We start from the raw sequence: 12,396 nt of genomic DNA, 5'->3' as shown, positions 1-12,396 counted from the left end.
GCATTTTTCTTGATTGGGAAGATGTTGCAGAAGCTACAAAGGGTTATCCCACTCCTTTCTTCAAGGGATATGAGACCCTCGAACAAGCACGGATTTTTGCCAAGTCGATGATTGGCCCAACATATTACGTAGATCCAAAACTACGTAATGCTCCTCCTCAACAACCTTCTTTCTCCAACATGGCTCAGAGGAACACAACTTGTATACAATGCGAGCCAATCAAGAACAAAAACCGGGAACTCTTGGATCAAGTAGCCAATTGTTCTATGAGGATAAGCAAGTTACAAATAGAAAATGCTACAAAAGAAAGACTAATTCAGCGATTAGAAGCTTCAACAAAAGCCTCTTAGCTGAGCTACAACTTTACAAAGCACAAGATACTCCATCAGCAAACGAAGCTCAACAAGTTGAACAAGTATCACCAGGCTCTAGCTCACAATCACCAATGGAGGCCTTCAAAACAGAAATACTTGGAGAAATAGAAGCTCTCCTTCAACAAAAATTCACACAATACGGCGGAAGCTATCGTGGGCCCATAAACCCACAGACGAACAAGAAAGAACATTGACCCCACAAGAAGACACTGAATATGAAATAGTACGACGAAGACACAACAAAGGAAAGTCTCCGTCAACATCACAAAATCTACTGGAAATGTAGATTGAACAAAGGGGTGATTCCCTAACCATCCGTCTCACACCCAAATGACGTTAAACTTAGGGATGGTTTTTGTGGACCTTAACAAAACCACAAGGATTTTGGCCCAATCCATAAAGGACCACATGGTTCATAGGACAACCATGTAAAACTACATAATTGTCCTTAACCCTCGATCCGGGCTACAACAGGATCCATGCTAGTACCAAGCATGAAAAACATTGGGTAAACTAGGCCAGAGCTAGTATAAAACCGGCTAACCCCCGAACACGGGTTACAAAACGTAGTGTTCATCACACTTTAGCATGCTAAGGATAAAGGTATGCCGTGCAAGAACCCTGTCTGTAAAATATGGGTTACACACCTGAACCAAACCAATGTGGAAAACAGTAGTTTTATGCTACATGGAATGCCACGGGGTGGTTCTTGAAGAAATACCAAATCTACGGTCCCCAGCAGAAGTACAAAGCTGCATGCGTAGAGGGTGTTGCATGGGATCATTCTTTAATCATTAAAGTGACACCTCAGTGGACAATGTTGTAAATACCAAAAAGGGCTAAGGGTATTCTAGTACCCTGAAAAATGTACCTTAGTCCTTTTACTTCCATCTTTGTAGTAAGTTGACAAGTGTAATAGTACATTACAACTTAGCTTAAAATGGTGACATGTGTCTTTAGGAATAGGAGGCACCCTTTGCCTATAAATAGAAGTAGTTAGTGTAAGATAAAGGAGAGGAAGGATAGCAAAAAGGATGAAGGTGAAGGTGTGAAGTCTCTCTCTCTCTCTTCTTGGCTCTCTCTTGTATCAAGCTCTCTTGTAACATGCTTTTGAAGAAATAAAGACAAGTTTACATAATGGTATGTTTGGATCCTTTCTTCTCTACTTAGTATTTAGTTAACACTTCGGGATCCCGAAAGGGAACCCTAAGTGGTTAAGATGTAGCTAATCTTGTGCCTCGTGTTTTTATTCTTTTTCTATTAATTTCTTAGAGGAAGGATTTGAGGATGAAAGCCTACAAATCGTGCTTCTATCATCTCTCTTAGGCCCCTCTAAACTTTGACATCATGCATCATCATGCACTTTATATGTATATTTACTTCTTTCATTTCTTTCTTTAATTTCTTCGAGGAAGGATTTGGGATGAATAGCCTACAAACGTGCTTCCTTCATCTCCTAGGCCCCTCGATAATTTTTCATGCATCTCATTAGACCACATAACCATAAATGGTCGGCTCGCCGCTAAATTTGGTGAAAAGTGGTATGCATTTCATCTCGTAAATTCCTACTCTTGTAAATTTTTGGTATTCATTTTTCTTAATCTTTCAAACACGTTTTAATTATCACATACAAGGATGAATCTGGCATAAATTCCTCCCGTAAGACCAGCTTTAATTTTAGAAAACTATTAAGATCCGATGTGCTAGTCCTAAATTCCAACATAAGTCCCGCTTTGTCGAAAGCGTCAGGGCAATTGGTTGTGGCTGGACATTAGCTCGATAGACTTCCGAAAGCTAGGCATGGATGGTGCACCAAGGATTCGGAGTAACCGCCTTTTAAAATTGTTGAAAAGATTAAATTTTTATGTGTTTTACTCTATGTCTTCACTTACCTAATAAGGATTGAGATCGTTAGGAATTGTGTATCTTATAAGTCTGTTCTAGACCTCTTCTTCTTCTACCAGTCTCTTGAACTTCTTCAAGCCAGACTCATGTTAAGGACTGATAGGAACGAAACCTGGTTTCATAATTTCTAATAGGTCCCGCCAAGGGGAAACCTTTGGACTGCAGAAATACACCAGCTAGCATATGCTATGTGGAGTGTAACACTCAGTAAGTGGTCCTTCCAGAAGAGTTTCGACTATTCGGTTACAAAGTCTCGTGACTTGGTTGTATTCTTGGTGACGGGACAGGAAGGTTGGTAATTTGGACAGCCGGATCACAAAAGCCCTGACCTTCAAAATATCTTGAGGGTTAAAAAAAAAAAAAAAAAAAAAAAAATCACGTGAACAAAGGTGAGGAGATTAAACGATTTGTTCGCCCCCCCCCCCCCCCCCCCCCCCCCCCCCCCCCCTCCACCCACAACACACACAAAAAAAAAAAAAAAAAAAAAAAAAAAAAAAAAAACTCACCCCTCCCCCCCCCCCCCCCCCCCACAACCACAACACCCCCCCCCCCTCCACCCAACAACCCCCCCAACCCCGTTATAAAAAAAAAACCCCCCCCCCCGAAAAAAAAAAAACCACCTCCTCCTCCTCCCTCCCACAATAAATCCCCTTTTTTGTCCCCCCCCCCCAAATCCCGCCCCCCCCCAAAAAAAACACCCCCCCCCACAATAATAAAATAATAATAGGAAAAGATTCGGGGCATTACAAATTCGGTCAAACCAGTCAAGGGGTAACTTAGGAATTCAAAAAGAAATTAGGGTAGAAGGAGAGGTGAAAGTTTGGATTTTTGGGAGAATCAAATGTGAAAGTTTGAGTAGGGGACTTTTAATAAATAGAGCCCTAGTATAAGGGAGTGATAAAGTTTGTTCTTTATTATTTATTTATTTATTTATTTATTTATTTATAATTCTTTTGATTATAAACATAGGCTTTAGTTGAAAAGCCAGTGAATTGATACTTATGACACAAACCCTCTTTCCCCCATGTTTTTTTTTCTGGGTACATATTGGGGTCAAAAAGGCCTAAAAATAGGAAAGGAAATAAAGCTAATTCCGATCAACCCCTAGATCAACACAATGTGATTACTAAATAATAATATTAAATCCAATGTGAGCACTAAATTTTTGTTTACTATTCCAGTTGGTTACTTGAATCTGTTTTCTGTTTCCATTTAGTTGTATTTTGTTATTTGAATTTCAGTGCATCCTTCTTAGCCGATCACTTGACCATAATAAATGGATCTATATCATATTTTTTAAATGACTAAGATAATTATCATAATCAACTCAAAAAATAATAATAATAATAAATAAATAAAAGGAAAAGGTTTGATTTGTAGAAAACAATTATAATAACTGAAGTTTGAAGGAAATAATGGCTTACCAATAGTATTTATATCTCTTGTTAGTGAGTGCGGACTCCAAGATAAGCATCCCTGATCAAAAGTAGTTCTCTGAGTACATTTTTTACATCCATTCGATTCCATGGTGATTCAGCTGAGCAGGTAACTCCAATTTTGATAACAGAATTAAGGCATTTTTGAACTTTATCCTTCACGAACCCTTGATTTCCAGTGATGTATACTATGGCTGTTGCTATCTCTTCTTCATCTTCTAATGAAAGAAGTGATTGATCAATGATGGTCATCACCCGATCATGCAAAGCCATCTCAGCCCAAGAATGAAGATTAAAGTTATCTTTGAACATTTCATGAGTGGGTTGCTTTCTCGTGAACATCTCTAACAAGAGAATCCCATAGTCGTAGAACATCACCATGTGTTGAAACATCAACACCTGCACCATACTCTGTAATTTATTCATCTTAGGTTAGTATTTTCATGCCTAGTAGAAAAAATAAAGAGTAAAATTCATTAAACTCACTTTATATAAATATATGACAAATATTAGATTAATTGTAATAAGTGAAGCTTAGTCACAACAAGAGAAATATATTGTCTTAGGACAACAAAAAAATGTACATTACCTGGTGGAATGTATCCGATAGAGCCCTTTATTCCAATTGAGCTTGTGTAATTATGAGATCTACTTGTGGCTTTTGAAAGAATTCTTGAAATCCCAAAATCACCCAAATGTGCAACCAAATCACCATCAAGAAGAATATTGCTTGGCTTTATGTCACAATGGCTAATCATGACGTGACAATGGTGATGAAGATAATCCAATGCTGTTGCAATGTCGATGGCAATATTCAACCTTTGTACAAGGTTTAAGTGCCTTTGCTCATCTTGTATACCATTTGCATGTGGATGTAACCAACTCTCCAAATTCCCACTTGGTAAGAACTCATATACCAAAGCCTTAAAATCATTGCCTTCATAATCTATGCTTGAGCAACAGGTTAAGATTTTTACAAGATTACGATGCTCGATCTTACTTAGGGTTTCACATTCTACCATGAAACTCTTAGAAGCACCACTTTGTCCAATGTTGAGTACCTTTACTGCGACTATGGTATTCCCATCATTGAGAACTCCTTTGTACACTGAACCAAAACTCCCGACTCCAATCAAATTTGAAGAAGAAAATTCATCTGTAGCTTTAAGGAGTTGGGCATAAGAGACATTAAGAAGATGACGCTCTATGCAGAATGAAGTGGATTTTTTCGTTTCTTTTTCTCTTTGGTAGATATAAAAAACAACGAACATACAAATTAAACATAGAGAGCCCCCGCAACCACCTATAATGGCTATCAGCTTGAAAACATGAGCTTTACCATGTCCTTTAGACTTTTTATACTGACATGTTGGCAGACGAAGCTCTAGTATGCCTCCGCATAGCTTATTGTTACCAATGATCGAAAATGCACTTAGATTTGCAAAGACCCCATTTACTGACAACTCGCCCTCCAAATCATTGAATGATAAATTTAAGTTTTGTAAAAACTTAAATGTTCCCAAAAATTTCGGGATAGGACCAGAGATATTGTTGTATGAAATATCTAAATCTTGAAGGCCTTTTAGAGAACTTAGAGAGAATGGTATTGATCCTTGAAGTAAGTTACCTTTCATATAAAGGTGTTCCAGGGTTATACAATCACCAAGGGTACTAGGGATTTCTCCAGATAAATTGTTTTCAGAAACATCTAAGACTTCAAGATTAATCTGTTGACCTACTTCTGAAGGTAGAGAACCAACAAAAGAATTTCTGCTCAAGCGTAGCTCTATTAATGGGAAAATATTGAATATCTCTGTAGGGATGGTGCCATTGAAACTATTACCAAGAAAGCTCAACTTCAACAAATATTTGCAATTTCCAATACTATGAGGTATTTTTCCCTCCAAGTGATTGTCATGTAATTCAAGATTAACCAATGCTGTCAAGTTTCCAATAGAATCGAGATTGGCCCCGTGAATCTATTCCCAGATAAATAAAGTCCATTTAGTGCTGATAATCTTCCAATAGAAGTTGGAATACTGCCTCGGAGTAAGTTCCTAGAAAGTTCCAAGGATTGTAAGCTTACGAGGTTCCCAATCTCAACCGGAATATTTCCAGATATCTGATTGTCAGACAGATAGAGAAGTTGTAATTGGGTTGATAAATTTGCAATGGACTTGGGGAGAATGCCACCAAACTGGTTTACATTAAACCCCATACCTGTTAATCTACTGCAATTAGTTATTGTATCGACAAAAGTCAGGTCATCATCCCTTCCACTTCCCAAATAGTTGTAGTCAAATGAAACAAAACTGAGTTTTGATAGGCTTCCAAAATCAATGGCTACTGGCCCAGTAAGATTATTTTGGTCAAGAAAAAGCATTTCGAGATTTGACATATTGGAGATAGAAATTGGAATCGATCCATGAAATTGGTTTTGATCGATATAAAACTGTTGTAGATTAGGAAGACTGAAGCCTATACTTGATGGAAGACTACCTTGAAGTTGATTCAGTCCAACATCAAGAGAACGGAGTAAGGAGAGATTATATATATTGGGAGGGATCGTACCAAATAACTTAGTGGCACCAAGCCCAAGAAATGTTAATTTGGTTATTTGGCCAAGGGTATCAGGAATATTTCCACTCAATTCATTGTATGCGGCAGAAATGCCTTTGAGTGATGAAAGATTCCCCAAAGAAGCCGGGATCTGTCCTGTCAACATATTCAAATGGAATGAAAGGACTTTAAGCTTTGGCAAGGAACCAAGTTCTATTGGGATATTTCCTACAAGATTATTGTGACCCAACTTGAGCCTAATAAGGTTGGAGCATTTTGATATGTTGGATGGGATTTCCCCTTCAAATGAGTTGTTGAATAGCAATAAGTAACGGAGACCTGACAAAGAGCTTAGTTCATGAGGGATCTCACCTTGAAAGCTATTGTTGTAGAGTGAAATCTCTTGAAGAAAACTGAGGTTTCCTATTTCTGGAGCCATGGATCCCACCAACCCACTTGACTGTAAACGCAAGGCTCTAATCCTGTTTGGATGTCGGCGACCGCTGCATATAATGCCTGGCCATTCGCAATAGGGGATGGAGTCATTCCAGGAGCTAACGACATGAAAAGGATCACTGGTTATGCGAGCCTTGAAAGCCAACAAGGCTAGGTGATCAGTTTCATTTGATCCTTTTGGCTGTGAGAGCACCAAACTCATGCAGTTGCTACACCAGAGAAGGAGAACAAAGAAAACCACCAAGATAAAACCCATTGATCTATTTTACTGACTCAGCTATTTGAAATTGTTAAAATCCAGAGATGTAGATGATGCAGGAGCTAGGAGAATGAAGCAGAACTTTAGACGAGTTGAGGTTTACGAATTGAGGAGCTAATACCCAACTGGGTTGTTATTGATTGTAATTTATAATAGTCGTCTAAGTTGCTATTTAGGCATGAAAAGATTGAGAAGAAGTCTTAAGAAAAAGATAAGGGTAGGATATCTATTCTTTGGTCTCTTATATATTAATTAGTTAGCTAATTAAAGAAGGGGTTCTTGATGGATAATAACCAAGGTTTAACGTATGAATGTCGAGTATTGTATCAAATGAGTGATTTTAACTAATGTATCATATAATATCGAGAACTATATAGCACTCACCCTTTATATACAATCCAATACATGTCATTTTAAAAGAAAAAGAGAAAAGCGTACATGTATACATCATATCAACTAGTCTCCTAAGGTATAATAAGATGTTTTGAACCATGATTAAACCAATAGCACATAAACCATTTTTCAAATGGCAATTATACGAGTGGTAGAAAGAATGAATGCAAAATTAATGGTTGATTGGTAGATGGGTAGACTTTAGTGAATGCCTTTTATCCATGAGACTTAATCTTTAACGTGTGAGATTGGTAGTGCTTTATGGTATAAATTTGAAATGATGACTCATTTGACTTTGTCTTTTTCTATCTTTTTCTTGTTTTTATGGGCTCGTTTGATATCTTATTCAAAAATATATTTTAACCGTTGATGCGTCCAAAATCTATTCAGCCTTTAACTCCTTAGGAAATGACCTTCAAAACAGTATTAGACGTGGCCTAACCGTGGGGTTGGGAGGCCACCTCTGAAGGCTAAGTTAGTAATGGAACTGATCTCTGATGAGTTGCAGAACTTGAATTGAGTATAATATGGAGGGAAACAATTCAGATCCCCTTATTGTGCCCAAGTTTCTCGTTTATATAGATTTTACCTTTAATTACGGACCGTTGGATTCGTTTGTGACTTCTTCTGACGGCCATTCAATCTTAAGGTTTTACCCCTCTTTTGTAGATAAGGTAGTTACCATGATTAACACAATCACCCACTCTGTATAGTAGTAATTATCATTTATAACTCGATCACGTATCCCGAATTCCATGGGATCATGCTTATCTCCATAACCGCAAGGCTCCTTCTTCCTTACGTAATTGTCTGGTTCAAACTTTAGACCGATCTCGACCATAGCTAACCCGTTCCCGACCGGACTCCATGCCTCAACCGTGGCTAAACCCGGTTCGGTATACCCGCCAAATATGATATTGTAAGGATATGACATATCTATATCATTTGGTATTAGATACTATAATGATATGAGATGTATAAATTTATTCAATTATGTAGCAAATTGACACTTTTACATCTTTTGATTGGTAAATTCGATTGAATTGAATTTTTATTGATTGATTCGTATCAAAATTGGCTAAATCCAATCTTGATTTCCACTGTATGATATCTTGAAAACTATATGGACTGAACCAAAGATGTAGTCTATGGATAATGGATTATCTATAAATGGTCGACAGATTCAATGCAAAATTAATGATTTATCAGTGGATGGCTAGACTTGTAATGGTTGGTCTTTGCCCCTTAGACCCTTGTTCCTTTAGTCCTTACTGTGTGACATGGGTAATGCATTACGCTAGAAAGTTGAACTTTCCAATACAGACGTAGATGGTCGTTCATCTTAAAAAAGATATAAATGGTCAACAGTAGGGTCAACAATGGAGGACATCTTTGATTAGATCTTCATTGGTGTTTCGGTCAATTTGAATTGTTATTGGTTGATTCCGATGAATCTTGTCTACATTCAATCTTAATCTCTCACATGTACTCTACGCACATGCCATAACATGTTATTTTATCATGTTAAATTTAAAATTAATTGATAATACCAATTAATATATCGAAAACCAGCTCCTCGATTTTGGATGTGAGACTAAAAGAAAAACACACATTAAAAATAAAATAAAGGAAGAAAGAACTTTAATTAATTTAATTAATTCCAAAAATTAGATCCATTATATTAAAGAAAAAAAAATTACCACAAGTCACCCCAGCTCCGATGAGTTCAAAGTTAAAACTGTCATATAAGATGGGGTCAACAGCAGAGGTGGACTTCTTTTTATTTGAACTTATTGAGGGTGCATCGTGGGTTCCATTCAAACACTCTATTCCTTCTTATTTATGCTTCCGCCCTTGTAAAAATCATGGGCTAAGGTTTTGAGATTTACAAAATCTTGGTTTTTGGCTGGATTTTTGAGTTTCATTTTGTGAATTCTGTTGTTTTCCAAGTTCTCTTTTGTAAACTTCAATGTCTCTTCTTTTCTTTTCTTTTTTCTTTTTTTTTTTTTTTCTTTCTTTTCTTTTCAATTTTTTTTAATTGGACTGATAAAATTACAATATTACTTTACAACAAGGTTTAAAAGTATTAGAATGATTTTAATAGATGTATCATCTCATATGGAGTACTATAGTGCATTGAGCTATATACATTTTGCTACAATCCAATTCGTATCTTTTATAATAAGAAAAAGAGACAAATGTATCTTTATACATCATATCATGTTTTATTTCATGATTGCACCAACAATACATTATCCATCAGTCAAAAGGCAATCAAGAGTTGGAGGGGAATAAAGTGAAGGAATTATATAGGCATGGACTGAATGCAAGATTTGTTCTATGTATAATGGATTTTCTTTGAGTGCTAGAAATAATCAATGCAAAATTAAAGGTTGATTGGTAGATGGGTAGACTTCAGTGATAGGTCTTTGCATGTGCGAAATTGTCTTTAGTGTGTGAGAATGGTAATGTTTTCTTATAGAAATTTGAAATGAGCGCTCCTTTGACTTTCTTCTTCTTTTTCTTTTTTTTTTTTTTTTTTTTTTTTGGGTTACATATTACATGGACTCATTTGACGTAGTCAAAACAATATTTTACCTAATAAATATGGATATGGTAATAATATGACATATTTATACCATATGGTATTCGATTCAATACTAATATGAGATGTATTAATTTTTTTAGTTTTGCATCAAATTTACACCTTAATGCGTCTAAAATCTGCTCAGCCTTTAGATCTCCTACAGATGACATGCAAAAACGATCGTCAGATGTGGCCCAACTGCTGGGGTCGGGAGTCCACCTCCGAAGGCTAAGTCAGTTGATGAACTGATCATAAAATGTCTCTACCAGAGTGCAGAGCAAAGGTATGAATACAAATATTGAGAATACAATTCAGATTGTGTGTATATGTCTCAGTCTGTTGTTTTACCTTGTGAGTAGGTATGTCTTATATAGTGTATACCTTCGAATCTCCTTCGTTGGATGTATTTGAGCCTTCTTCGGGTAGCCGTCAGATCTTAACGAATAGATCCGTTAATGATAGATCCGTTTATGGTTAGGCTAATAGATAATTCCTTTGTTGATATGATCGTTGTATGGTGGTTATCCAAATAATCACGATCAGTATCTCCTGCAAGTGTTGTTAACCGTCTCCTTGACGATTCGTCCACTCCGATTATCACGAATTCGAGCGTGCTTATTGACTGAGTTAGTTTACTTCCTCAGCAAGCTATCTTTCGAATCCGGCCCGCTCGGAAGCGAGTCATTTTCTTTCTTCCCGACCAGGGTCGAGAGTCGAACTAAGGGCGGACCTGGTTCGATTATATTTTCTCCATATCACACATTTATATCTTTTTACAAGAATTTGATTGGTGATTCAATTAAGGTGAATTGGTATAGCTAATTGATTCAATCACAATAGGCAAGGTCTAATTTTGATTTCCACACTTGTGTTTTTCAAATATAAAGTGGGGGTATCAGTGCTTTAATGCCTCCATTTGGAGTACAGTACAATTTGCTTCCTTAGCCTTTACCGTGTGACATGGGTAATGTTTTATAGTAGAAAGTCAAATTTTCCCAATATTGACATGGATGGTCTTTCTCTCTCTCTCTTCGGTTTTTTTTTTTTTTTTTTTTTTTTTTAATTTAATTTAATAGAAACCTGTAGGGTTCGAACGTAGGACATCTTTGATCATTTGATTCTAATTAGTGATTCAATTGATTTAAATTGTTATTGGTTGATGCAGATTAATATCAAAGTATCAACCACATCAAATATGGGTGACTCATGTTTGAAATAAAGATACATTATTCTCGCATGTACATCACAAACATGCCGTAACATGTCACTTTTCATTTTAAACTTTGGATTGATAGTTAGTACAGATTAATATGCTCAAAATGGGCTCCTCAGTTTTGGATGTGGGACAAAAGAAAAAACACACATTAAAATAAAATATAAAGGGAGAAAGCACTTTAATTAATGTCAATTAATTCCAAATTAAAATCAGATCCATTATATTAAGAATATTACAACTAACTCCATCTCTGATGATTCGAAGATAAGACTAATTATTATCACACATACAGGTAGTGATAGATCTAAATCATTCACAGGGTACGGGTTCTACACTTCTAGGTCCTACGTGCCCTATATACAAGGTGGAGATATGTCACCTTCCGTATCCATGCGGTAGTTGATATGGATTTATTTGTAATTCCATGATTTAAAAACCAGGTAAAAACTTCACCACTCTTGCACATAGAGAAAAGAAGAGAGATCCATCTAAATGTTGGAAATTTTGCACATAGAGAAAAGAAGAGAGATCTATCTAAATGTTGGATGTCTTTTTTTGGGGGACGGATACCTTTTTATGTAAGGAGAGTGGGCAATCATTATATATTAAAAAAAAATTGAACTCTTGATCTCGTACTACGAGGCTTTAGTTTTTGTTAATTGATTCAACACGTGAGGGTTAAACCCATTGCTCTATAAAGTGCTTCAAGGTATCCATACTGGATATTAGCTAGACAAACAAAGCAGACCTTGCAAAAGGAAAACTGCTCTAAACCCCTTTGATAACTATGGTTTCTATAAACTGAGATTGAAACAGGTTTTTATAAGATCTGGACTGAGATCTAAAATAATAAAACTGAACTTAATTAAGCTAGTCCAAGTCTAAGGGTTTTTACATCTGATCTCCATCGCAAAATTTGAGCAATGAAGACTGTTGAATAGACTTGTAGTGGTTGGTCTTGACCATAAGACACAAGTCCGCTAGGTCTTTAATCTTTACCGTGTGAGACGGGGTCAACAGTGATTATTAGAATCTACTGAGAGTGCTTCGTGGCACCAAAACTAGCCCCATCACCATGCTTCATGGATTCCACTCAGTCACCTATTGCTTCTCATCTTTGCTTCCACCCTTTCAAGAACCATGGACTAGGATTTTCATATTCATAAAATCTTGATTTTTGATTGGTTTTGTTGGGTTTCATTTTTGAGAAT

At 36.5% G+C, this 12,396-nt stretch overlaps 1 protein-coding gene across 1 annotated transcript; it reads right to left on the bottom strand.

Moving 5' to 3' along the window:
- Positions 1-3,724: 3,724 nt before the first annotated feature.
- Positions 3,725-7,079, bottom strand: LOC149012235 (uncharacterized). The gene is given in 4 exon segments (XM_089159812.1): positions 3,725-4,084; positions 4,086-4,126; positions 4,305-5,678; positions 5,681-7,079. Coding segments are annotated over 4 exon segments (3,081 nt in total). The 5' UTR covers positions 6,987-7,079.
- Between the last annotated feature and the right edge of the window lie 5,317 nt (positions 7,080-12,396).

This window comes from Hakea prostrata, chromosome 6, assembly GCF_041222555.1.
Source record: "Hakea prostrata isolate BN-2017 chromosome 6, UWA_Hpros_2, whole genome shotgun sequence".
In the NCBI taxonomy this organism is placed as follows: domain Eukaryota; kingdom Viridiplantae; phylum Streptophyta; class Magnoliopsida; order Proteales; family Proteaceae; genus Hakea; species Hakea prostrata.
Note: the sequence above shows the minus strand (reverse complement) of the source record. Positions and strands in the feature narration are given on the sequence as shown.